The sequence below is a fragment of the Rattus norvegicus genome, chromosome 11 (genome assembly GCF_036323735.1).
Source record: "Rattus norvegicus strain BN/NHsdMcwi chromosome 11, GRCr8, whole genome shotgun sequence".
In the NCBI taxonomy this organism is placed as follows: domain Eukaryota; kingdom Metazoa; phylum Chordata; class Mammalia; order Rodentia; family Muridae; genus Rattus; species Rattus norvegicus.
The window spans coordinates 54678392-54703563 of record NC_086029.1 but is presented as its reverse complement, the minus strand read 5'-3'; the positions used below and the strand labels follow the sequence as shown (position 1 = coordinate 54703563).

At 37.4% G+C, this 25172-nt stretch overlaps 2 protein-coding genes across 2 annotated transcripts; both read right to left on the bottom strand.

Annotated features, from left to right (window-relative positions):
• Positions 1–2055: 2055 nt before the first annotated feature.
• On the bottom strand, positions 2056–2985 carry Or5h27b (olfactory receptor family 5 subfamily H member 27B). Its single transcript, NM_001001383.1, has one exon. The coding sequence runs from the start codon at positions 2983–2985 to the stop codon at positions 2056–2058; it is 930 nt and encodes a 309-aa protein (NP_001001383.1).
• A 19020-nt stretch (positions 2986–22005) lies between these two features.
• On the bottom strand, positions 22006–22926 carry Olr1537 (olfactory receptor 1537). Its single transcript, NM_001001352.2, has one exon. It carries the CDS (start codon positions 22924–22926, stop codon positions 22006–22008), a length of 921 nt encoding a protein of 306 aa, NP_001001352.2.
• Positions 22927–25172: the final 2246 nt, after the last annotated feature.

Genomic DNA, 25172 nt, shown 5'->3' with positions numbered 1-25172 from the left:
TTGTTGCTCTGTGACATGTATCTGCAGTTCTTGTAGATAGAAAATAGTTTGGGTTGAAAGTTTTGTGGGTAGTTTTAACACTCCACTGAAGTTCCTGTCTGGCTACAAGTGGTGGCCTCTTCAGGTTCCATATCCCTCATGTAGCAAATGACAGCTAACGCCATCATCATTGACTCTTGGGTGCCTCCCTTATCCAAGGTCTCTGTCTCATCCTGCAGATTCCACCTACTTTCTCACCCATTTAAGTTGCAGATTTCCATTCATTTTCCTGGCCACCTAGCCATCTTTTCTGTATTTCCCCACAATTCATCTCGAATCTCCCATTGCTTTTCCCACTCTCCCTCCCTCCCAGTTCTCCCCCTCTATCTTGCCCTTATGACTATTTTATTCACCTTCTAAATGAGATTCAAGCTTCCTTCCTTGGGCCTCTCTTATTGGTTAGTTTCTTTGGGTCTATGGAGTATAATATGGTATCTGTATTTTATCTCTATAAAGTGAGCACATACCATGCATGTGTTTTGGGGGCTGAGTTATCTCACCCAGGATGAGCAGGAACTACTTAAATAAATATTCTAAGTCCTTATTTCTCATGGAAATGCAAATCAAAACAACTATGAGGTTTCATCTTACACATATTAGAATGGTTAAGATCAATAACTCAAGAAATAGCAGTGCTGACAACGACATGGAGCAAGGTAAACACTTCTTAATTGCTGGTGGGAGTACAAATTTGTACAAGCATTTTGGAAATTAATTGTCACTTTCTCATAAATCTGGGAATAGTTCTACATCCAGACCCAGCTCTACCATTCCTGGGCTTATACCAAAAATGTTCCAACATTCCACCAAACACTTGCTATAATGTGTTCATAGCAGCTTTGTTCGTAATAGACAGAAACTGGAAACAAACCAGGTGTCCCTCAACTGAAGAATGGATAAAGAAAAAGTGGTACAGCTACAAAATGGGTTACTATTCAGCTATTAAAAAAAGACACAATTTTGCAGTTCTTGTAGATAGAAAATAGTTTGGGTTGAAAGTTTTGTGGGTAGTTTTAACACTCCCACAAAAACCAACCAAAAGAATGAACCAACCAAAAGAATCTTAAGATGAAAAGAGTTTATTTCAACTTGCAGCATACAGTGCATCACCACGTGAAGTAGAGTCAGATACGGAAGCCCAGATATTGCAGGTGTATGGTTTACTACCATGCATTATTTTGTAGGAGCTCAGCTGATTTTCTTATAGAACTCTGAACTTCCTACCCCATGAGGGGTAGCACTCCTCATGTGAGCTGGACCTTCCCTTGTAAAACATATGTCAAGAAAATGGCCCTAGAGGAATACTCACAGGCCAGTCAGATGGAACAAACACTGCAATTAAGCCTCTCTCTTTTTAGGTGAGTCTGATTTCTATCGACAAGAATTAATCAGCACATGGTGGTTATTGATTTATATCTAACTCAAATTTTTTTGTCTGTCTGTTATAAAGAGTAAGATAATTTTGTCAATAATCTCCTAAAAAGTTAAAACCTGAAACATGAATGTACAAATACAAAGAAAAAATAATTAATCTTTAAAAAGTGTCAAAGTTAATGAACTAGTAAAATATTAATAAATACAATTTATATTTGTTACTATTTCCACATCCCTAGTCTTATGTGAGATGCTTTTGTCTGCCATTAAAACATAAAGCTGTACTTCAAAACAATAAACGTGATATGAATCTCCAATCTGAAAAATTAACTCTCTCACACTGAAGTCTTTTTCAGAGGGCCTACTTTCCTACAGCCACTGAAGTCATACCACAGAACAGACAAACCAGTTTGATATGCTGCTATATTTCTTTGCATCACAATATAATATATGATTACATGTCTTTGTAGGATTGAATATACACAGAGAAATATTTTAAAGAATTGGGCATTTCATATTAGTTCATTAAAATGCTAGAACGGGGCAATTGGAAAATATTCTAGAGCATGAACAAAATACAGCACATTAAGTAAGCATACATTTGTGATATTTTGACAGAGACTACAGATAGTAATATGAGACCTAAACATTTCTCTTTAAGAATTTTTCCACTGAGTCCTTGATTTGCTTGTTTCTCAGACGATAGATGATTGGATTCATCACAGGGATTATGACAGTGTAGAATACAGAGTCCATCATGTCTTCATCCTGTGCTTTTTGGGATGCAGGAAGCAGATACATGAAGAGAAGAGAGCCATAATATAAGCACACAGAGAGGAGATGGGCTCCACATGTGGAGAAGGCTTTCTTTACACCTTTGGAAGATCTCTTTCTTAAGATTGTAAACAGAACAAGTGTGTAAGAGCCTAGAATAGTTGAAATAGTGAAAACTTGAATTGAGCCAGAGAAAATAAAAACAATTAGGTAATTAAGAGAAGGGTCGGTAGAGGAAATCTTTAACAGCGGCATTACATCACAGTAAAAATGATGTATTACATTCAAATTACAGAAGGTTAATCTGAACAACATGCCTTCTTGAATTGAAGCATGAAGAATTCCAGTTATAAAGGTCAAGATGAGCAGACGCACACACAGTCTATATGTCATGATCACTGGGTACAGTAAAGGTTTGTATATGGCTGCATAGTGATCATAGGCCATTGCTGCTAAGAGAAAACACTCCATGGTTGCACACATCACAAAAGAAAAGAACTGTATCATGCATTCAGAAAGAGAGATCAATTTACTCTTAGCTATGATGGCGAGGAGCATCTTTGGTGTCACCGTGGTTGATAACCAAGTATCAACAAGCGTGAAACACCCAAGAAATAAGTACATGGGGATTTGAAGGCAAGGGTCATTCCAGATGAGAATAATTAGACCAAGATTCCCCACAATGGTGATAAGATAGATGGACAAGAACAGCAGGAACGGGGAGATTTTCCATGACGGTTGGTGACTGAGTCCTGTGAGAACAAATTCTGTCAGCAGAGTTGCATTCTCTGTTCCCATGTCCTCACTTAGATGTCCCTTAAATGAAAAGAAGCAAATGTTAGAGTATATTTAGTAAGGACTTGTAAAGTGAAATTTGGTGGTGGATTTGAAATACAATATGCTTATGAGAATGACCTTTGAATTATGTTGTTTGACAATAAGTAATGGAAACTCTTTTTGAAATTTAAGAAATAATTTTAATTCAATGATATAATTTTTTTCTTTTTCTTTTTTATTAACTTGAGTATTTCTTATTTACATTTCGAGTGTTATTCCCTTTCCCGCTTTCCGGGCAAACATCCCCCTAATCCCTCCCCTTCCCCTTCTTTATGGGTGTTCCCCTCCCCACCCTCCCCCCATTGCCACCCTCCCCACAACAATCATGTTCACTGTGGGGTTCAGTCTTAGCAGGACCAAGGGCTTCCCCTTCCACTGGTGATCTTACTAGGATATTCATTGCTACCTATGAGGTCAGAGTCCAGGGTCAGTCCATGTATAGTCTTTAGGTAGTGGCTTAGTCCCTGGAAGCTCTGATTGCTTGGTATTGTTGTTCATAAGGGGTCTCAAGCCCCTTCAAGCTCTTCCAGTTCTTTCTCTGATTCCTTCAACGGGGGTCCTATTCTCAGTTCAGTGGTTTACTGCTGGCATTCACCTCTGTATTTGCTGTATTCTGGCTGTGTCTCTCAGGAGAGATCTACATCCGGCTCCTGTCGGCCTGCACTTCTTTGCTTCATCCATCAATGATATAATTTTAACATGTAAATATTGGTAGCTTTAACAAAAGATGATATGTTTTAAAACATTGGTTTGCTAGGAAAATTCAGTAGCTGCTTCACAGACTCAATGTTACTGTGAAGATGTTTAAACCACATGAATTATAAAGTGAATAGAGTTGTATGGTTTTAATCGATTAGAATATATTTGCTTGATGTAATGGAAACATAATAGAATAATGGTAGGAGAAAATATCTCAAAACTAATTTTAATTAATTGTATAGTAGCAACAAAATGGGGTTCTGGTAGGAGGAAAGTATATTCAACAATATTAACTCTATAAGAAGCTCCTGAAGCAGATTTTATATAAGAGTTGTTTGGAAACATTTGAGCAAACTGTTGATTGTGAACTGTAACTACAGAAACTGAGTAGTTTATAAACAATGATCTATCCTTTAAAACTCCAGATGGTTTATAAATTAATGTAAAGTCAACATGCATGTATAAAATATTGGAAGGTAATGATGACAAAGAGATAACTTGGTAATTATTTATAATGTAGAGTCCGTACTATGTGTTGTTTAAGACATAAATTATTGTCCCACACACGACTTCCCGCCAGCAGGAAACATGCGGGTACACAGAAATCCTTACTGTGACCAACTTTATTAATCTTAGAAGAGGAAGCGCCTGCCGTGCCAACATGGCGCGCTTATAAACACCCTAGTGCGGCGCACCCACACCTGATTGGTTGTTTACCCATGATCTCATAAGGCACGCCCCGGAGTGGGCAAAGACCTGGCCCGAAGGCACTCTTGCACATGCGCACAGTTAACTTCCTGAAAGGGGGCCAGCTGGCGCGGCGAAGGCTGGAGCCATCTTGTAATGGCGGAGGCTATCCTGGCCTTCCACGTGGGGCGCAGTGGAAGCCAGCGCCATCTAGTGGTGGTGAATGTTATTGCGGCCCTCTACAAATTATGTGTTTAAGAAAAAAGAAGAGGGGTTGGGGATTTAGCTCAGTGGTAGAGCGCTTGTCTAGCAAGCGGAAGGCCCTGGGTTCGGTCCCCAGCTCCGAAAAAAAGAAGAAAGAAAAAAAAAGAAAAAAGAAGAACCAAAGCTTTGGTAAGTGTGTAGAATCTGGGGAAGTTAACTTGAGCATTTAGGTATACTACTCTGCTTGTTGTTATCACATTTCACACTGGAGGTATTAATTTAGTTTTATGGGTCACCTCATGTTTAACCATAAGTATATGTAACTCCCTGGCCCAGTGCCAGGAGCCAAAATAAATTATATGAATGAGTGACTGGGATGTTTGAGTACTAAAAGTTACGAGGTTTGTAACTGCTGAGGCAAAACAGTGTTCATGTCACAGAGGTGATATAAAAGAACACCAGGAGGAAAGAGAGGTAAAAAAAAATACAGAGAAGAAATTAAAGAGCAGAAATAATGTGGAATATTCTAGAAACTGTAGGACAGATGGCACTTATCCCTTCAAGTCTACACTAAGAAACAGTTTGCAAAAGGACAAGCAACAGACTGGGGAGAAGAAGGTAATGAGTAGAGAAAATTCACAGGAAGTCTAGAAAGGATCATTTAGGGTAGGTAAAGGGGAATAGAAAAAAATCTGACAAAGATTAGTATCTAGAATGTACAGAGAACTTTAAAAACTAAATATCAAGAAAACCAAAAGGTGTGTGTGTGTGTGTGTGTGTGTGTGTGTGTGTGTGTGTGTGTGTGTGTGTGTGTGTAATATGGGGCATGGAACAAAACAGAATGCTCAAAAAAAAAGTCACAAATGGCTGAGAAACACTTTTTAAAATGTTCAAAGTCCTTACCTATAAGGGCAATGAAAATCAAAACTACTTTAGAGTTCATCTTACCCTAGTTAGAATAGCCAAGATCAATAAAACAAGTGACACACATGCTGGTGAGAATAGGGAAGGGGATGATTATTCATTGCTGCTGTGAATGCAGACTGGTCAGCCACTGGAAAATCAGGTGGGAGCTTCCTCATGTAGCTGACAGTAGATGTAACACAAGAGCCACCAGCATCAGTCTTAGAATACTCCAAAAGTACTCCACATTGTCCTACAGAGATGCTTGTCTTTGTTTTGTACAAGTTAAATCATATTTTCCTATAGAACATATTTTGTAACATATAATTAATAATACTTCATTATGTTTGTGTCGTTCATATATGAATACAAATAGTCACTGACTAAAATTTTTTCCTGTGATTGGATACACTTTTCTTTTCTTTTCTCCATCTTTATTAAATTGGGTATTTCTTATTTACATTTCAATTGTTACTCCCTTTCCCAGTTTCCAGGTCAACATCGCCCTAGCCCCTCCCCCTCCCCTTCTATGTGGGTGTTCCCCTCTGCATCCTCCACCCATTACCCCCCTCCCCTCAATAAAGCCTTGGCTGGCCAAGGGCTTCCCTTTCCACTGCTGACCCTACTAGGCTATTCATTGCTACCTATGCAGTTGGAGCCCAGGGTCAGTCCATGGGGAGTGGCTTAGTCCCTCGAAGCTCTGGCTGGTTGGTATTGTTGTTCATATTGGGTCACATCCCCTTCAGCTCTTTCTCTGATTCCTTCAACAGGGGTCCGTTCTCGGTTCAGTGGTTTGTTGCTGGAATTCGCCTATGTATTTGCAGTATTCTGGCTGTATCTCTCAGGAGAGATAAACACCCGGTTCCTGTCAGCCTGCACCTCTTTGCTTCATCCATCTTATCTAGTTTGGTGGCTGTATATGTATGGATCACCTGTGGGGCATGCTCTAAATGAGCGTTCCTTGAGTCTCTGTTGTAAACTTTGCCTCCCTAACCCCTCCTAAGGGTACTCTTGTTCCCCTTTTAAAGAAGGAGTGAAGCATATGCATTTTCGACATCCTTATTGAGTTTCATGTGTTCTGTGCATCTTGGGTAATTGAAGCATTGGGCTAATATCCACTTATCAATGAGTGCACACCATGTATGTTTTTCTGTGATCGGGTTACCTCACTCAGGATGATATTTTCCATTTCCATTCATTTGCCTTTGAATTTCATAAAGTCATTGTTTTTGATAGCTAAATATTATTCCACTGTGTAGATGTACCACATTTTCTGTATCCATTCCTCTGTTGAAGGGCATCTGAGTTCTTTCCAGCTTCTGGCTATTATAAATAAGGCTTCTATGAACACAGTGGAGCATGTGTCTTTGTTGTAAGTTGGAGCATCTTTTGGGTATATGCCCAAGAGAGGTATCCTGGACAGAACAGGAATTCAAGGCCCATACCTAAACATAGTAAAACCCATATACAGCAAACCATTCACTAACATTAAACTAAATGGAGAGAAACTTGAAGCAATCCCACTAAAATCAGGGACAAGAAAAGGCTGCCCACTCTCTCCCTACCTATTCAAAATAGTTCTTGAGTTCTAGCCAGAGCAATCAGACAACAAAAGAAGATCAAGGGGAGACAGATTGGAAAAGAAGAAGTCAAAATATCACTATTTGCAGATGATATGATTCTATATTTAAGTGACCCCAAAAGTTCCATCAGAGAACTATTAAACCTGATAAACACCTTCACCAAAGTGGCTGGGTATAAAATTAACTCCAATAAATCAGTAGCCTTCCTCTACACAAAAGAGAAACAAGTTGAGAAAGAAATTAGGGAAAGGACACCCTTCATAATTTTCCCAAATAATATAAAATATCTTGGTGTGACTTTAACCAAGGAAATGAAAGATCTGTATGATAAGAACATAGACAAAACCAAATTTACACAATATCTTTCTACAAATCCAGCACTACAAAGGATAATAAATGGTAAAGCCCAACATAAGGAGGCAAGCTATACCCTAGAAGAAGCAAGAAACTAATCGTCTTGGCAACAAAACAAAGAGAATGAAAGCACACAAACATAACCTCACATCCAAATATGAATATAACAGGAAGTAATAATCACTGTTCCTTAATATCTCTCAACATCAATGGCCTCAACTCCCCAATAAAAAGACATAGATTAACAAACTGGATACGCAACGAGGACCCTGCTTTCTGCTGCCTACAGGAAACACACCTCAGAGACAAAGACAGACATTACCTCAGAGTGAAAGGCTGGAAAACAATTTTCCAAGCAAATGGTCAGAAGAAGCAAGCTGGAGTAGCCATTCTAATATCAAATAAAATCAATTTTCAACTAAATGTCATCAAAAAAGATAAGGAAGGACACTTCATATTCATCAAAGGAAAAATCCATCAAGATGAACTCTCAATCCTAAATATCTATGCCCCAAATACAAGGGCACCTACATATGTAAAAGTAACCTTACTAAAGCTCAAAACACACATTGCACCTCACACAATAATAGTGGGAGATTACAACACCCCACTCTCATCAATGGACAGATCATGGAAACAGAAATTAAACAGAGATGTAGACAGACTAAGAGAAGTCATGAGTCAAATGGACTTAACGGATATTTATAGAACATTCTATCCTAAAGCAAAAGGATATACCTTCCTCTCAGCTCCTCATGGTACTTTCTCCAAAATTGACCATATAATTGGTCAAAAACCCGGCCTCAACAGGTACAGAAAGATAGAAATAATCCCATGCGTGCTATCGGACCACCACGGCCTAAAACTGGTCTTCAATAACAATAAGGGAAGAATGCCCACATACACGTGGAAATTGAACAATGCTCTACTCAATGATAACCTGGTCAAGGAAGAAATAAAGAAAGAAATTAAAAACTTATTAGAATTTAATGAAAATGAAGGTACAATATACCCAAACTTATGGGACACAATGAAAGCTGTGCTAAGAGGAAAACTCATAGCGCTGAGTGCCTGCAGAAAGAAACAGGAAAGAGCATATGTCAGCAGCTTGACAGCACACCTAAAAGCTCTAGAACAAAAAGAAGCAAATACACCCAGGAGGAGTAGAAGGCAGGAAATAATCAAACTCAGAGCAGAAATCAACAAAGTAGAAACAAAAAGGACCATAGAAAGAATCAACTAAACCAAAAGTTGGTTCTTTGAGAAAATCAACAAGATAGATAAACCCTTAGCCAGACTAACGAGAGGACACAGAGAGTGCGTCCAAATTAACAAAATCAGAAATGAAAAGGGAGACATAACAACAGATTCAGAGGAAATTCAAAAAATCATCAGATCTTACTATAAAAACCTATATTCAACAAAACTTGAAAATCTTCAGGAAATGGATATTTCCTAGACAGATACCAGGTACCGAAGTTAAATCAGGAACAGATAAACCAGTTAAACAACCCCATAACCCTAAGGAAATAGAAGCAGTCATTAAAGGTCTCCCAACCAAAAAGAGCCCAGGTCCAGACGGGTTTAGTGCAGAATTCTATCAGACCTTCATAGAAGACCTCATACCAATATTATCCAAACTATTCCACAAAATTGAAACAGATGGATCACTACCGAATACCTTCTACGAAGCCACAATTACTCTTATACCTAAACCACACAAAGACACAACAAAGAAAGAGAACTTCAGACCAATTTCCCTTATGAATATCGACGCAAAAATACTCAACAAAATTCTGGCAAAACGAATGCAAGAGCACATCAAAACAATCATCCACCATGACCAAGTAGGCTTCATCCCAGGCATGCAGGGATGGTTTAATATACGGAAAACCATCAACGTGATCCATTATATAAACAAACTGAAAGAACAAAACCACATGATCATTTCATTAGACGTTGAGAAAGCATTTGACAAAATTCAACACCCCTTCATGATAAAAGTCCTGGAAAGAATAGGAATTCAAGGCCCATACCTAAACATAGTAAAAGCCATATGCAGCAAACCAGTTGCTAACATTAAACTAAATAGAGAGAAACTTGAAGCAATCCCAGTAAAATCAGGGACTAGACAAGGCTGCCCACTCTCTCCCTACTTATTTAATATAGTTCTTGAAGTTCTAGCCAGAGCAATCAGACAACAAAAGGAGGTCAAGGGGATACAGATCAGAAAAGAAGAAGTCAAAATATCACTATTTGCAGATGATATGATAGTATATTTAAGTGATCCCAAAAGTTCCACCAGAGAACTACTAAACCTGGTAGGCAACTTCAGCAAAGTGGCTGGGTATAAAATTAACTCAAATAAATCAGTTGCCTTCCTCTATACAAAAGAGAAACAAGCCGAGAAAGAAATTAGGGAAACGGCACCCTTCATAATAGACCCAAATAATATAAAGTACCTCGGTGTGACTTTAACCAAGCAAGTAAAAGATCTGTGCAATAAGAACTTCAAGACACTGAAGAAGGAAATTGAAGAAGACCTCAGAAGATGGAAAGATCTCCCATGCTCATCGATTGGCAGGATTAATATAGTAAAAATGGCCATTTTACCAAAAGCAATCTACAGATTCAATGCAATCCCCATCAAAATACCAATCCAATTCTTCAAAGAGTTAGACAGAACAATTTGCAAATTCATCTGGAATAACAAAAAACCCAGGATAGCTAAAGCTATCCTCAACAATAAAAGGACTTCAGGGGGAATCACTATCCCTGAACTCAAGCCGTATTACAGAGCAATAGTGATAAAAAACTGCATGGTATTGGTACAGAGACAGACAGATAGACCAATGGAATAGAATTGAAGACCCAGAAATGAACCCACACACCTATGGTCACTTGATTTTTGACAAAGGAGCCAAAACCATCAAATGGAAAAAAGATAGCATTTTCAGCAAATGGTGCTGGTTCAACTGGAGGTCAACATGTAGAAGAATGCAGATCGATCCATGCTTATCACCCTGTACAAAGCTTAAGTCCAAGCGGATCAAGGACCTCCACATCAAACCAGACACACTCAAACTAATAGAAGAAAAACTAGGGAAGCATCTGGAACACATGGGCACTGGAAAAAATTTCCTAAACAAAACACCAATGGCTTACGCTCTAAGATCAAGAATCGACAAATGGGATCTCATAAAACTGCAAAGCTTCTGTAAGGCAAAGGACACTGTGGTTAGGACAAAACGGCAACCAACAGATTGGGAAAAGATCTTTACCAATCCTACAACAGATAGAGGCCTTATATCCAAAATATACAAAGAACTCAAGAAGTTAGACCGCAGGGAAACAAATAACCCTATTAAAAAATGGGGTTCAGAGCTAAACAAAGAATTCACAGCTGAGGAATGCCGAATGGCGGAGAAACACCTAAAGAAATGTTCAACATCTTTAGTCATAAGGGAAATGCAAATCAAAACAACCCTGAGATTTCACCTCACACCAGTGAGAATGGCTATGATCAAAAACTCAGGGGACAGCAGATGCTGGCGATGATGCGGAGAAAGAGGAACACTCCTCCATTGTTGGTGGGGTTGCAAACTGGTACAACCATTCTGGAAATCAGTCTGGAGGATCCTCAGAAAATTGGACATTGAACTGCCTGAGGATCCATCTATACCTCTCTTGGGCACATACCCAAAAGATGCGCCAACATATAAAAAAGACACGTGCTCCACTATGTTCATTGCAGCCTTATTTATAATAGCCAGAAGCTGGAAAGAACCCAGATGCCCTTCAACAGAGGAATGGATACAGAAAATGTGGCACATCTACACAATGGAATATTACTCAGCTATCAAAAACAACGACTTTATGAAATTTGTAGATAAATGGTTGGAACTGGAAAACATCATCCTGAGTGAGCTAACCCAATCACAGAAAGACATACATGGTATGCACTCATTGATAAGTGGCTATTAGCCCAAATGCTTGAATTACCCTAGATGCCTAGAACAAATGAAACTCAAGACGGATGATCAAAATGTGAATGCTTCACTCCTTCTTTAAAAGGGGAACAAGAATACCCTTGGCAGGGAAGAGAGAGGCAAAGATTAAAACAGAGACTGAAGGAACACCCATTCAGAGCCTGCCCCACATGTGGCCCTTACATATACAGCCACCCATTTAGACAAGATGGATGAAGCAAAGAAGTGCAGACTGACAGGAGCCGGATGTAGATCGCTCCTGAGAGACACAGCCAGAATACAGCAAATACAGAGGCGAATGCCAGCAGCAAACCACTGAGCTGAGAATAGGACCCCCATTGAAGGAATCAGAGAAAGAACTGGAAGATCTTGAAGGGGCTCGAGACCCCATATGTACAACAATGCTAAGCAACCAGAGCTTCCAGGGACTAAGCCACTACCTAAAGACTATACATGGACTGACCCTGGACTCTGACCTTATAGGTAGCAATGAATATCCTAGTAAGAGCACCAGTGGAAGGAGAAGCTCTGGGTCCTGCTAAGACTGAACCCCCAGTGAACTAGACTGGTGGGGGGAGGGCGGCAATGGGGGGAGGGTCGGGAGGGGAACACCCATAAGGAAGGGGAGGGGGGAGGGGAATGTTTGCCCGGATACCAGGAAAGGGAATAACACTCGAAATGTACATAAGAAATACTCAAGTTAATAAAAAAAAAAAAAGAACTTCAAGTCTCTGAAGAAAAAATTGAAGAAGATCTCAGAAAATGGAAAGATCTCCCATGCTCATGGATTGGTAGGATTAATATAGTAAAAATGGCCATTCTACCAAAAGGGATCTACAGTTTCAACGCCATCTCCATCAAAATACCAATCCAATTCTTCAGAGAGTTAGACAGAACAATTTGCAAATTCATCTGGAATAACAAAAAACCCAGAATAGCTAAAATTATCTTCAACAATAAAAGGACTTCCGGGGGAATCACTATCCCTGAACTCAAGCAGTATTACAGAGCAATAGTGATAAAAAACTGTACGGTATTGGTACAGAGACAGACAGATAGACCAGGGGAATTGAATTGAAGACCCAGAAATAAACCCACACACCTATGGTCACTCGATTTTTGACAAAGTAGCCAAAACCATCAAATGGAAAAAAGATAGCATTTTCAGCAAATGGTGCTGGTTCAATTGGACATCAGCATGTAGAAGATTGCAGATCGATCCATTCTTATCACCCTACAAAGCTTTAGTCCATGTGAATTAAGGACCTCCACATCAAACCAGATACACTCAAACTAATAGAAGAAAAACTAGGGAAGCATCTGGAACACGTGGTCACTGGAGAAAATTTCCTGAACAAAACACCAATGGCTTATGCTCTAAGATCAAGAATCGACAAATGGGATCTCATAAAACTGCAAAGCTTCTGTAAGGCAAAGGACACTGTGGTTAGGACAAAAAAGCAACCAACAGATTGGGAAAAGATCTTTACCAATCCTACAACAGATAGAGGCCTTATATCCAAAATATACAAAGAACTCAAGAAGTTAGACCGCAGGGAGACAAATAACCCTATTAAAAAATGGGTTTCAGAGCTAAACAAAGAACTCACAGCTGAGGAATGCCGAATGGCTGAGAAACACCTAGAGAAATGTTCAACATCTTTAGTCATAAGGGAAATGCAAATCAAAACAACCCTGAGATTTCACCTCACACCAGTGAGAATGGCTAAGATCAAAAACTCAGGGGACAGCAAATGCTGGCGAGGATTTGAGAAAGAGGAACACTCCTCCATTGTTGGTGGGATTGCAGACTGGTACAACCATTCTGGAAATCAGTCTGGAGGTTCCTCAGAAAATTGGACATTGCACTGCCTGAGGATCCAGATATACCTCTCTTGGATGCACTTTTATGATACAATAAAAGAATTGTTAAAACTTTTTTCTAGAAGTTTTATGATGTTTCAATTTGAACTATTATTTGAGAAGACATACATCACCAATTTTTAGATAAATTTGTATAAATATTTCTCCTTCTCTACAATCACAATCATAGCAAGGAAAACCAAATTCTTAAATAGCTTGGCATATAGGTCATAAATGAAATAATAAAAGTATGAAAAAAGTTGTGAGAAATACTTCCTGTGTGTTTCTTATGTTCATATATATGCATATCAAAACATTCAATGAAGCATGTTCCACACATATTCTCTGCCATGTATATATTAATATATTATGTAAAGCTTGTGAATTGCCTAAAAAAGGATTAAATACTTTCATTACTTCCCTTAAATGATTTAGTCAGAGAATGTGATTAAACAGAACACAGTCCATCCTTATACTAGAAATCATCAGAAACATTGCTTATTTGGCAATCATTGTTACATGGATCTTTGAGTTTAGAGTTGAACCTCTACTTCATGGGAACTTGAAGTCTAATGGTTAAAGTCCAATAATTAGTTTAAAAGTTGAAAGAGAACATTTGAGAGAACAATCCTAACCTCTTTACTTATTCATATTTAGCCATGAAGTTAAGATATACAAAAAATTTGTTGTTGCTGCTGCCTTCATTTATACCAAGCTGTGTAGGGATCCAAAACCAAATATAAGATTATTATAGAAAAAATTCTTAATTCTCTAGGGAAAGGGCAGTGCATGATGCAGAACAGCTTTGTATCCACATCTCCATAGACATTGCTATGATCTTCAGAAAGACTGGGTTTTCTCAAGCAGAATGGAGCACAGAAGGCAGTTACCATACCTAGAAATTCTTTTGCTGGTAACACATTTGGAAGTCTCATTGCTCAAGCACAGGCAACTTTGTTTATATGAATTTCCCATCAACAACAATAACAAAAAAAAAGCCCCACCAATTCTGTCCTTGAATTATTTTTCCAGAAGAAGAAGGGCTAGAAAACTAAAATTCCCAATAGCCCAGAGTTCTCTGGAGGACCACGTGATAGTGTTCTACTGGGCACTGTGGATTTGGACCTCTGTAAGAAGTCCAAATTGGTCTCTAAGGGTATCACACAGTTCATACTAGTAGATATCCAAATGCAGTAAGATATTGTAATTTAATTACCAAGTTCTTTATACTGTTGTTTCCCACAGTGCTGTTTCCTATTGTTTGGTATACTGTTCCAAAATGGCAATGCTGATAGGCTTAAACAAACTGTACATATGAAATTTCACACTCTGAGGCCTTTGACCAGGAGACTTTTGTCTGACTTAAATTTAAAAATTGACTTATGGCCAGAGATCTAAAGCCCAGTTGTTTAGACTATGGGGTTTGAGCCCCTGTGGGATTATGACATAGTTAGCAAGTGAAAAAGTATTCATAACAACAAGAAAAGTATTTTTTTTACCTCAAACAAGTAGTGAACCTCAGGTCCTTCTGGCAGTGCTGCTAAGTTGCAGTGGAATTTCATGGAGGTCTGCATATTGAACCCCAAAGTAGAACTATAGACAACCAAGGAATGTGAGAGTGGCAGAAATAGTCCTCACCAGGGAAGCACACACTGGGTATCCAAGACCAAATGGTCATTGCTAAACGCATACAGAGAAGTAACATTATGCAGAGAAAGCAGAATGTACTTATGTATTTAGGACTGTGTATATAGACAAACAATTTTAAAAAGAGGCTATGAGTTTGAAAGAGAACGTGCCAGGGTACATGGGAGGCTTTGGAGAGAGGAAATGAAAGGAAGAAATGATGTAATTATAGTGTCAAAAAATTAAAGGAAATGATTGTTTTTCAAAGTATACATTGAACATGACAAGCAAAACCAATAAACTCATTTTGAAAACAGCTTCATTCAGATTCCAGATTATTGAATGTGATTGAATTGTGATGTTCGTATGGTGCATGCGTAGTTTCTACTCTTACAGAAACATAATGATTTAGTTATAAAGATGAAAGACATTTTGTTTTTATTCCTACCAACATTCCTCATCCCATAAGAGTCAGAAATAGAAAATGTTAAGAAGTCCTAATGCATATTTTCTTCGGCATTCAATCTGCAAAGGTCTGCCATGCTGCTGAAAGGTGAAGCTAGCAAAGGCATACACAGCACTGAAGTTCTCCAACCTAAGCTAAAACTGATGAGGAATATTGGAAGGCAATAGGAGAAAAGTAAACACAAAAATTGTTAACTGTGGATTGCCTCCAGAGAAAGAAGCCTTGGGGTTGGGGAAGCAGATGTGGCCAAGGAGGTGGGAGATATCAATTTATAGAGAATTTGAAAGCATTGTCAGTGACTATGTCGATGCAATTAGAAGGTGGCTCCGGAGGAGTTCTGACACACAGGAGCTTGGATAACACTAGAACAAACATGCATTCAGGAAAACAGCTTCATTTATTTATGTGTGGCATCTATGTGTGATACCTGAATAACAGAATGCAGCTAAAAGTACAGTGAACGTCTGGGTTGTTTGTTTCCTACTTTGACATGTTTTTCTGGACTACAGGTTGACCCATTATGCAGATTTTTGTAATTTTGAAAGTGACAAAGAAGTAAGTAGAAAAGTAACATAAGAAAGTAGAGTCTGTTCCAGGCACGGTGAGTTCAAGGATAATATAATCTACATAGTAAGACCCTGACAAAGATGAAAAAGAATTAAGAAACCAAGAAGACTGTGCAGAAAATTTTCTACAAAGGAATAGCTAATGATTATTAACAACTAGACTTAAATTGACTGTTCCTTTAAATTTCCTGAAATTATCTCTGAATAACAAAATTAACTAATTTTGACTACGAAAAGTCTGTTATCACTTTCTACAAGGACAGTTTCCAAATACATTCATTGTAATCCATGTGTAGTGTCATTTTACTGAATTTTTATTTCCATGATTTATAGTGTTCAGTACGTTTTCCTGATGCTAGTTGACATGTAGCTATAGTCTCAGTGAATTTCCTCACTCACATATTTGTCCATTTTTGATCTGGCTGTGAAATTTGTTTTAAACATGGTATTTTTGAGAGATTTTCATGTATCCCAAACACATACAATTTTTCAAATGGAAATGATTGAGTGGGTGATTCACTAGAAGAAGAATCTCTGCAGAGAAAACATCTAAGAAAAAAGTATGTAGCTGAAAGATGTCTAAAACGTAGTTCACTAATGTATTCTGGCTGCAACACCAGTTAAGCAGATTCCACAAGAATACTTCACAGAATTCTATGTAGGTAGAGATGAAAGAACATTTGTGTACAATGAAACACACATGTACACACACACACACACACACACACACACACACACACACACAGAGAGAGAGAGAGAGACGCGCTCATGAATTGTAATTTATACTTATGTTTGCATTTATATGTATGTATTTGTATTATGACAGCGGCAGCTTGCTAAAAGGTATTAAATAAGATGATTATGAAATCATATACTCGTATGAACTAGTCTCTGGCAGCAGTGTTGGGAAAGAGATGTATCTACAGAGTGCTAGAAGACCTGTAACTGAGTGTTGCACAGTGAGTACTTTCTGTGAAGGTATTTATTGGTGTTCAGTAGGGGTTTATATTAAATATCAGTGAAAGGAAGGTTGGAATGGAAATAAACATGGATGTCTCATTTTCCTTTTCTTCTTCTTTTAACATCCAAACCATGCTTTTTTTTCAATTAACTTATTTATTTACACCATTTGTCAATATCAGCCACCACTTTCATTCTAATCCTTTCCACACTTCCTTCCTTCATCCTATCCTCCCTCTCTCCTCTGAGAAGGGGAAGCACCTTGAACCCTGTAATACCCTACCACGGTATATTAACATAATGCAGAACCAGGCATCCTCCCCTACCAAGGCAAACAAGGCAGTCCAGCAAAAGGAACAGGATTCACAGGCAGGCAACAGGTTCAATGACAGTTCCATCGCTCCAATTATTGGAGGGGGGAGCTCAGGAAGACCAAGCTGCATGTCTGCTACTCACATTCAAGTCCACTCCATGCTCACTCTTTGGTTGATGGTTCAGTCTCTGGGAGTCCCCAAGGGTCTCCAAAACCAAGTGGACTCTTTCTGTGATGTCCCTATCCCTGTTCTCTTCTGGTCCCCAAATTCTTCCATCAACACACTGATGATGTATTAGTGTCATTAATAGCACCAGGGATTGGTTCCTACCCATGGGATGAGTGCCTACCTGCGCCAGTCACTGGTCAGACGTTACCTCTGCCTCAACTCCATCACTGTCCTGCACATCCTGCAGACAGAACACCTCCTGGGTCAAAGGTTTTGATGGGATGTCACCCCATCCCTACATGGGAGTCCTGTTTGGCCACAGAGAGCAGCCACTTCAGGTGCCATATTTCTCACTGCTAAGAGTTTCAGTTAGAGTCACTTCATAGACTCCCCTGTGGTCTGCCCCTACCCAGGTCTTTACCATGGCCTTGAGATGCCCCCATCCTACCCAACACCACTTTCTCTTCTCTTTCTCTCTTGCTCTTTCTACAGCTGATCCCTCCATACCCCATTCTCCTAGCTATCCCCTCTTCCATCCAGTCCTCTCCATCCATCTGCCTCCAATATCTGTTTGATTTCCCTTCTGAGACAGATTCAAGCATCGTCCTTTGGACTCTGCTTGTTATTTGGCTTCTTTGGGTATACGGGTGGTTATCCTACTTATAAGTGGGTACCCAGCATGCATGTTTGGATTACCTCACTCAGGATGACATTTACTTCCATCCATTTGTCTGAAAAATTCAATGATGCCCTTCTTTGTAATGACTGAGCTGTATTCCATTGTGTCCATGAACTACACTTTTGTACACCATTCTTCAGTTGAGAGACATCTGGGTTATTTCCAGTTCCTGGCTATTATGAATAATTTTGCTATGAACATAGTGGAGCATGTGTCCTTGGTGGATGGTGGATGATCTTTTGGGTATATGCCCAGGTGTAGTATAGCTGGGTCTTGAGATAGAACTATTCCAACTTTTCGCCAAATTGACTTCCGGAATGGTTTTACAAGTTTGCAGCCCCACCATAATGGAGGAGTGTTCCCCTTTCTCCATATTCTTACCAGCATGTACTATTAATTGAGTTTTTGATCTTGACTATTCTTATAGGAATAAGATGGAGTTATTTTGATTGGCATTTCCTTTATGACATGGATGTTAAACATTTAAGTGTTTCTTGGCTATTAGAGATTCCTCTGTTGAAAAGTCCCTGTTTAGCTCTATACCCCATGGTTTAATTTAGTTATTTAGATTGTTGGTGACTAACTTCTTGAGTTCTTTACATATTTTGGATATTAGCCTTCTGTCAGATATGTGGTTAGTAAAGAGCTTTTCCCAATTGATAGACTGTCCAATTGAGCTTTATCCAATTGACAGTAGCCTTTGACTTGCAAAAGACTTTCAGTCTCATGATGTCCCATTTATTAATTGCTGATTTAATGCCTGAACTATGGGTGTTCTATACAGAAAATTGTCTCCTTTACCAATGAGTTCAAACTATACCTCTCATTGTGTCATTTTAGATTTAGTGTATCCACTTTTATGTTAAGGTTTTTTGGTCCACTAGAACTTGAGTTTTGTGCATAGTGATAAATATTGATCTACTTGCATTCTTCTACATGAAGAATTCTAGAGAAACCAGTACCTTTTGTTGAAAATGCTTTTTGTTGAAGATGCTATGGTTTTAGCTTCTTTGTCAAAAATCAAGTGTCCTAGGTATGTGGGTTTATTTTTAAGTCTCTAATTTAATTCCATTGATCAATCTCTTTGTTTCTATGCCAGTATAATGCAGTTTTTATTATTATTGCCTTGTAGTACAGCTTGAGATCAGCTCTGATTGCTCCAGAAATTCTTTTGTTCTTCAGGATTCTTTTAGGTATCATTGGTCCTTTCCCTGTGAAGTTGAGAATTGCTTTTTCAACTTCTATGAAAACTTATGTTGAAATTTTAATGAGAATTACATCAAATCTCTAGATTCCCTTGGTAACATGACCATTTTCACTATGTTAATTCTATGAATTTGTGAGCATAGAAGATCTTTTTATCTTCTGAGTTCTTCAGGTTCTTCTCAGTCAGAAACGTGAAGTTCTTGTCATATACGTCTTTCACTTGGTGAGAGTTACACCAAATAACTTTCTTGGTTAGAGTTACACCAAGATATTTTATATTATTTGTGCATATTTGTGCTATTTCTCTGACTTATTTCTTACAGCATTTATTATTGGTATGTTAATGTGAGTGTCCTTGCATTTGGGGCATAGATATTCAGAATTGAGACACCACAATTTTGGTGGAGTTTTCCTTTGGTGAGCATGAAGTGTCCTTTCCAGTCTCTTTTGCTTGCTTTTGGTTGAAATTCTATTTTATAAGATATTCAAATGACTACTATAGCTTTTTTCTTTGGTTCGGTTGCTTGGAAAACTTTTTTCCAGCCCTTCATTCTTAGGTAATGCTTTTCTTTTTTGCTAAGGTGTGTTTCTCGTGTGCAGTAGAATGATGGATCCTGGTTTTGTATCCTCTCACTTAGCCTGTGTGCTTTTACTGGGGAATTGAGTCCATTAATGTTGAGAGATATTGATGACCAATGATTGCTAGTTCTTATTATACTGATGTTGATGGTATTTGTGTGTGTGCGTGAGCATGTGTGTGTTCCTTCTGCTTTTGCTGATGCGAAATAATCAATTTCTTGCTTTTTCTTGTGTGTAGTTACCCTCTTTTTGTTGAGCCTTCTTTTCAATATCCTTTGTAGGATTGGATTAGTCAAAAATACTGTTTAAATTTGGTTTTTGTCATGGAATATCTTGTCTTATCATTCTATAGCAATTGAAAATTTTGTTTGCTGAATATAGTAGTCTGGGCTGGCATCTGTGATCTCTTAGAGATTGTAAGATATCTGTCTGGGCCCTCTGGCTTTTAAAATCTCTTTTGAGATATCTGGTGTGATTCTAATAGCTTAATCTGTATATGTATTTGGATTTTATCACTTGCAGGTTTTAAAAAATTATTTGTTTGTTTGTGTTTTACACTCTAGATTTTATTTCCCTCCTGGTCCAATGAAGGAGCAGGATCACAATAATGCATCACATAAAAAGTATCCATGTGTGCTTGTTTTTATGTCTTTCATGGCTATACTAGGCAATATGATATTATGTCTTTTTTAAAAGCAATATTTACCTTCATAAGCATATATTCGATTCAATAGGAACGTTTTAATAACACTGAGATAGTAATCTTTTCCTATTTACATTAGTTAATAGATAATTTATATTCGATTGTCTATTGTATACTTTTCTTCTTTAATACAGACTTTACATATAAATAAACCTGTAAAAGAGCTTTCAAAATAAACAGCAGCAAGTCACATCTCACCACTCTTCATAGAATATTCTCTCTCTCTCTCTCCAGTCTTGTTCATTTTCCAATATAATATCTGAAAACACTTTCTACTACAGATATAATTTTCCACATCCCAATAAACATGGTAAGTTTAAGAGTCTATTATAGTTCCTGGTATTTCATCTGCTCAAACAAGTGTAAGCCCAGCAACATAAACATTTAATGGCAGCTTTTATTTGAGTTAGTAATTAGCTCTTAGGTATTTTTCAAATAAATGTTTGAAACAATGACTGTCATATTGTTGACTATAAGCTGGATGTGTTCTGTAGTTGTCTCAGCTGTAGCCACCTGTATGCTATCATATTAACTCTTCAAGAAGTACAATGACTAGCACCCAGGTGATTTCACTAGCCAGCCCAATATTTTTCATTATTAACCAGTAATTTCTTGGTGTTTGCTCTCTTGCTACCACTAGTTAAGAGAAAAAATTCACTGACACATATCAGCCTAGGAAATTCCTATAGCTCATATATGTTACTTCTCCCCTTACCTTCCGGTCAATATTTTTATCAGTAGCAAAGGCAACCAGAAAGACTGATTTCTGAAGTCTATCTTACTATAGCAAAATAAGTTCTTGAATACATCACTATGTATAATATTAACATAAATATATGTTGAGTTATAAGCATATGTAATAATTTATTTTAATACTCTACCCTTTACATTCATTCCAGATTACATTTATCTTTCTAAGACACTCCAATATTGTTTTAAATTCTCCCAATACTTGTCCTTATATTCTACATTTCTTCAGAATATATTGTACCAAAAGACAGAGATTCAGATTTATAATTATTATTCTACAAACATCGAAAAACTAAAAAAGGTACATTAACATTCTGGGCTAGGGTCATTCGAAAATAACTTTGTATTCATGCCTCAATTGGGAGCATTTTTATTAATCATTTCTCACTATTTGTAAGTAGTATTTCCAATTACTCCTCATAAAAAATGGAATTTCCTAGGAGACATTTAGTCTGTAGGAGCCAGATGCCCAAATGCAAAGAAGCATTAGTGTTTCTGGATGCAGTAACTCAGGGTTACATTGCCAAATCTCACTAGGAAACATGATGAGAGGCTCACTGCCTTCAAAGGGAGCTCATGATCATCTGGTAACCTGGAATAACAGATTCCAATCCAAAATTCTAAAGATTGCCCACCCCTCTTTAAGAAGGAAGAAATGGCCTGAAAATTATCTGGAAACTATTTATTTCATTTTTCTTCTCAGGGCAGCTGTTACCTCTTTGTTCCTCAGGCTGTAGATAAAAGGATTTAGAAAGGGAATAATTATTGTGTAAAATAAAGAATACATCCTGTCCTTATGTTCACCTGATCCAGACCCGGGACGCACGTACATAAGGAAAAGTGTGCCATAGAACAAAGACACAGAGAGCAGGTGGGCACTGCAGGTGGAAAAAGCCTTGCTTCTGCCTTTCTCAGACTTTGTTTTCAGGATGGCAAAAAGGACAGAGAAGTAGGAGACGATAATAGTCATAAACGTAAAACCTTGTATGAAAGCTGAAAATATTAAAACCAGAAGGACATTGACTGAAGCATCGGTGCAGGAAATTTTGAATAATTGCAAAATTTCACAGTAGAAATAGTCTATGATGTTGGATTTGCAAAAATGTAATCTCACTAACAAACCCACATGAATTGCTGAGTGTAGAAACCCTACAGTATAAGAAACATGTATAAAATGCATACAGAGGCTATTGGACATCATCACTGGATAAAGCAAAGGGTTGCATATGGCCACATAGCGGTCATAGGCCATCACTGACAGTAGGAAGCATTCTGTCGTTGCACTGGAACCAAAGAAATAAAACTGGGTGAAGCACTCAACCAACAATATTTTGTGATCCTTAGATAAAATATTGACAAGCATCTTGGGAGTCACAGAGGATGAAGCACATGCATCTGCAAAAGCTAAGCTTCCCAGAAGTAAGTACATGGGAGTATGGAGGTGAGGGTCCTTCCAGATGAGAGCGATCAGGCCAAGGTTGCCCACCATGGTGATGAGGTAGATGATGAAGAAAATCAGGAAGAGTGGAATCTGTAGCTCGGGACTCTCAGTGAGTCCCATGAGAACAAATTCTGCCACCACAGTCTGGTTTTCTCCTGTCATGTCGATCCCAAACAATCCTAGAATGAAAGGGCAAGGAAGGAACAGTCACAGAGAAAGGGTTCAATTGTCATGGCTTGTGCTGCTGATGAGTTCCTAAGGGGAGATTTCATTTCATTACTGTTTATCCATTTTTATCCTTATTTGTCTACTTTTCAAATTCATTAGTTTAATAAAAATGTAATTACATAATTTTCCCTCCTTCAAAATCTCCTATGTATCTTTCCTTGCTCTCTCTCAGATCCACAACCTCTTTTTCTTTGTTTATATACTATATATACGATATATAGTATATAGTATACAAAAAACACATATATGTGTGTGTGTGTGTATTTAGCGATATATTACTATATACAATATGTTTAGTCCTTAATATCTTCTTTAAATACACAGTATGTCTTCAAAATAATTCACTCAATATGGATAATTTAAGGAAGATTATTTTCAGTGTGATGAGGTTATAATTATTCTCTTGTATAGTATACGTTCAGAATTCAAATGCTGTACCACTTTTAAAGAGATTTTTCTGTTATTTCGATATTGTAATATTCTATTTGTTCCTGTATGTTTTGTCACCATTATGAAGGCAAATTTTACTATTTCCATGAAATCAAGGGTTTATTCACAACCAATAGTATCTGAAGGACCTCAGGATTTTCTTAATTTTTTTTTACCTTCTTGATATAAGGTCTTTCTTTGGTGGCCTAAAATTTGTTTGTAGATTAGTCTTGAACACATAGTGATCCTCCTGCTTCTGTCACCTTAAGGCTGGGTTTGCAAATATGTGCTATGGTTTGATTAATATTTTTGAAACCGAAAAAATATTCTTGGAGGTATGGATATACATTACTATATTATTTCTACATGTGCTAACTTCCCTATTTATAGAATCATATTACTGAAGTTTAAGGAACATAAAATATTTTACCGTGAGATAATAATATAAAAACAGACCTTATGCAATTTTAAAATATAAGTAGATGCTACTTTTCTAAAAGTTAAAAATCACCATAAGTAACCAATATTGAGATGTCAGTTTATTTTTATTGAAAATTCAAGAAGAATGAATGAATTTCAAAATCTTTAACTGTAAAATAGTCTGAAAAATATCATCATATAAACAAACCCATAATGTTATTATTACTTCTTTTATTTTCCAACAACCAAAATAAGAATATCCCAATTAGAAGGATATTCATAATGCAATAAATACTGTTTTGTAATGTTTCCTCTTCATAAATTTAAGAGTCTGTGCTACATGAGAGGTATAAGGATCTTATTGTCATCACATTCATCACTTATAATCTCATTGTTCATGAAATTAAAGAATGTTTCTTGCACACACACATACACACACACACACACACACACACACACACACACACACACTAAAGCCAGATTTTCTCATTCTAAAAATAAAATATGTAATATTTGGGCATCAGATTGTATTTCAGCTAGGAAAAACTTGCATTAAATTCGAACATGTTGAAGTGTTCTAATCGTTCATTTGTTCTATATTACAGGAACTTTACATTTAAACCTTCTGACAAATTTCTTACCTTCATAAACAATGAATGTGTATCATTCTGTTCATGTGGGTAATTGCTGATATTAATAAATATTTTTATTTTCTTTAGGATTACTTAGTAGTTTAAGTGCTTGTTTATATGCGTTGTAATCTGCAAACATATTGCAAAGCTGAAACAGAATCATACCAAGCTTTTCATTCTCACCTAAATCCTTTAAAACAGTAGAAAACTGGAACACTGACATTTTTCATGAAGAAAGACAAAAAGTATAGAAAGAAGAAGTATTATTGTGTGGAAACTCTATACTATAACGAGACAACATTTCTTATTTTTATTTCAAAATGACTCTTTAAACACTTCCAAATTCCCTTAATGATTCCCAGAGATTCCCCAAGAGGGTGAAGTGAATGCTATTCTTGGCATTGTGAGCTAATCACCAAGCTATCAATAACTAGTTCCATAGTGCGTTCTGTTTATAAAATATCAGAGAATTAAGTTAATAGTAAGCTTCCTATTTTTATTTTCTTTGCAGTTTTTTAAATGTTATTATTATATTGAAAGTAGATTTTTTTTCATATGCTACATTCTGATTATGATACCACCTAATCCCAGTCCTCTCAGTTGTTCCCCACCTCACATCCCATTCCAGATCCACATAATTTCTGTCTCTCATTAAAAACCAAAAAATAATATAATAGTAAAATAAAGTACAATAAGGTA

Coding starts and splice junctions, on each gene's coding strand:
- Or5h27b (NM_001001383.1), bottom strand. CDS start 2,985: ATGGGAACAGAGAATGCAACTCTGCTGACAGAATTTGTTCTCACAGGA.
- Olr1537 (NM_001001352.2), bottom strand. CDS start 22,926: ATGACAGGAGAAAACCAGACTGTGGTGGCAGAATTTGTTCTCATGGGA.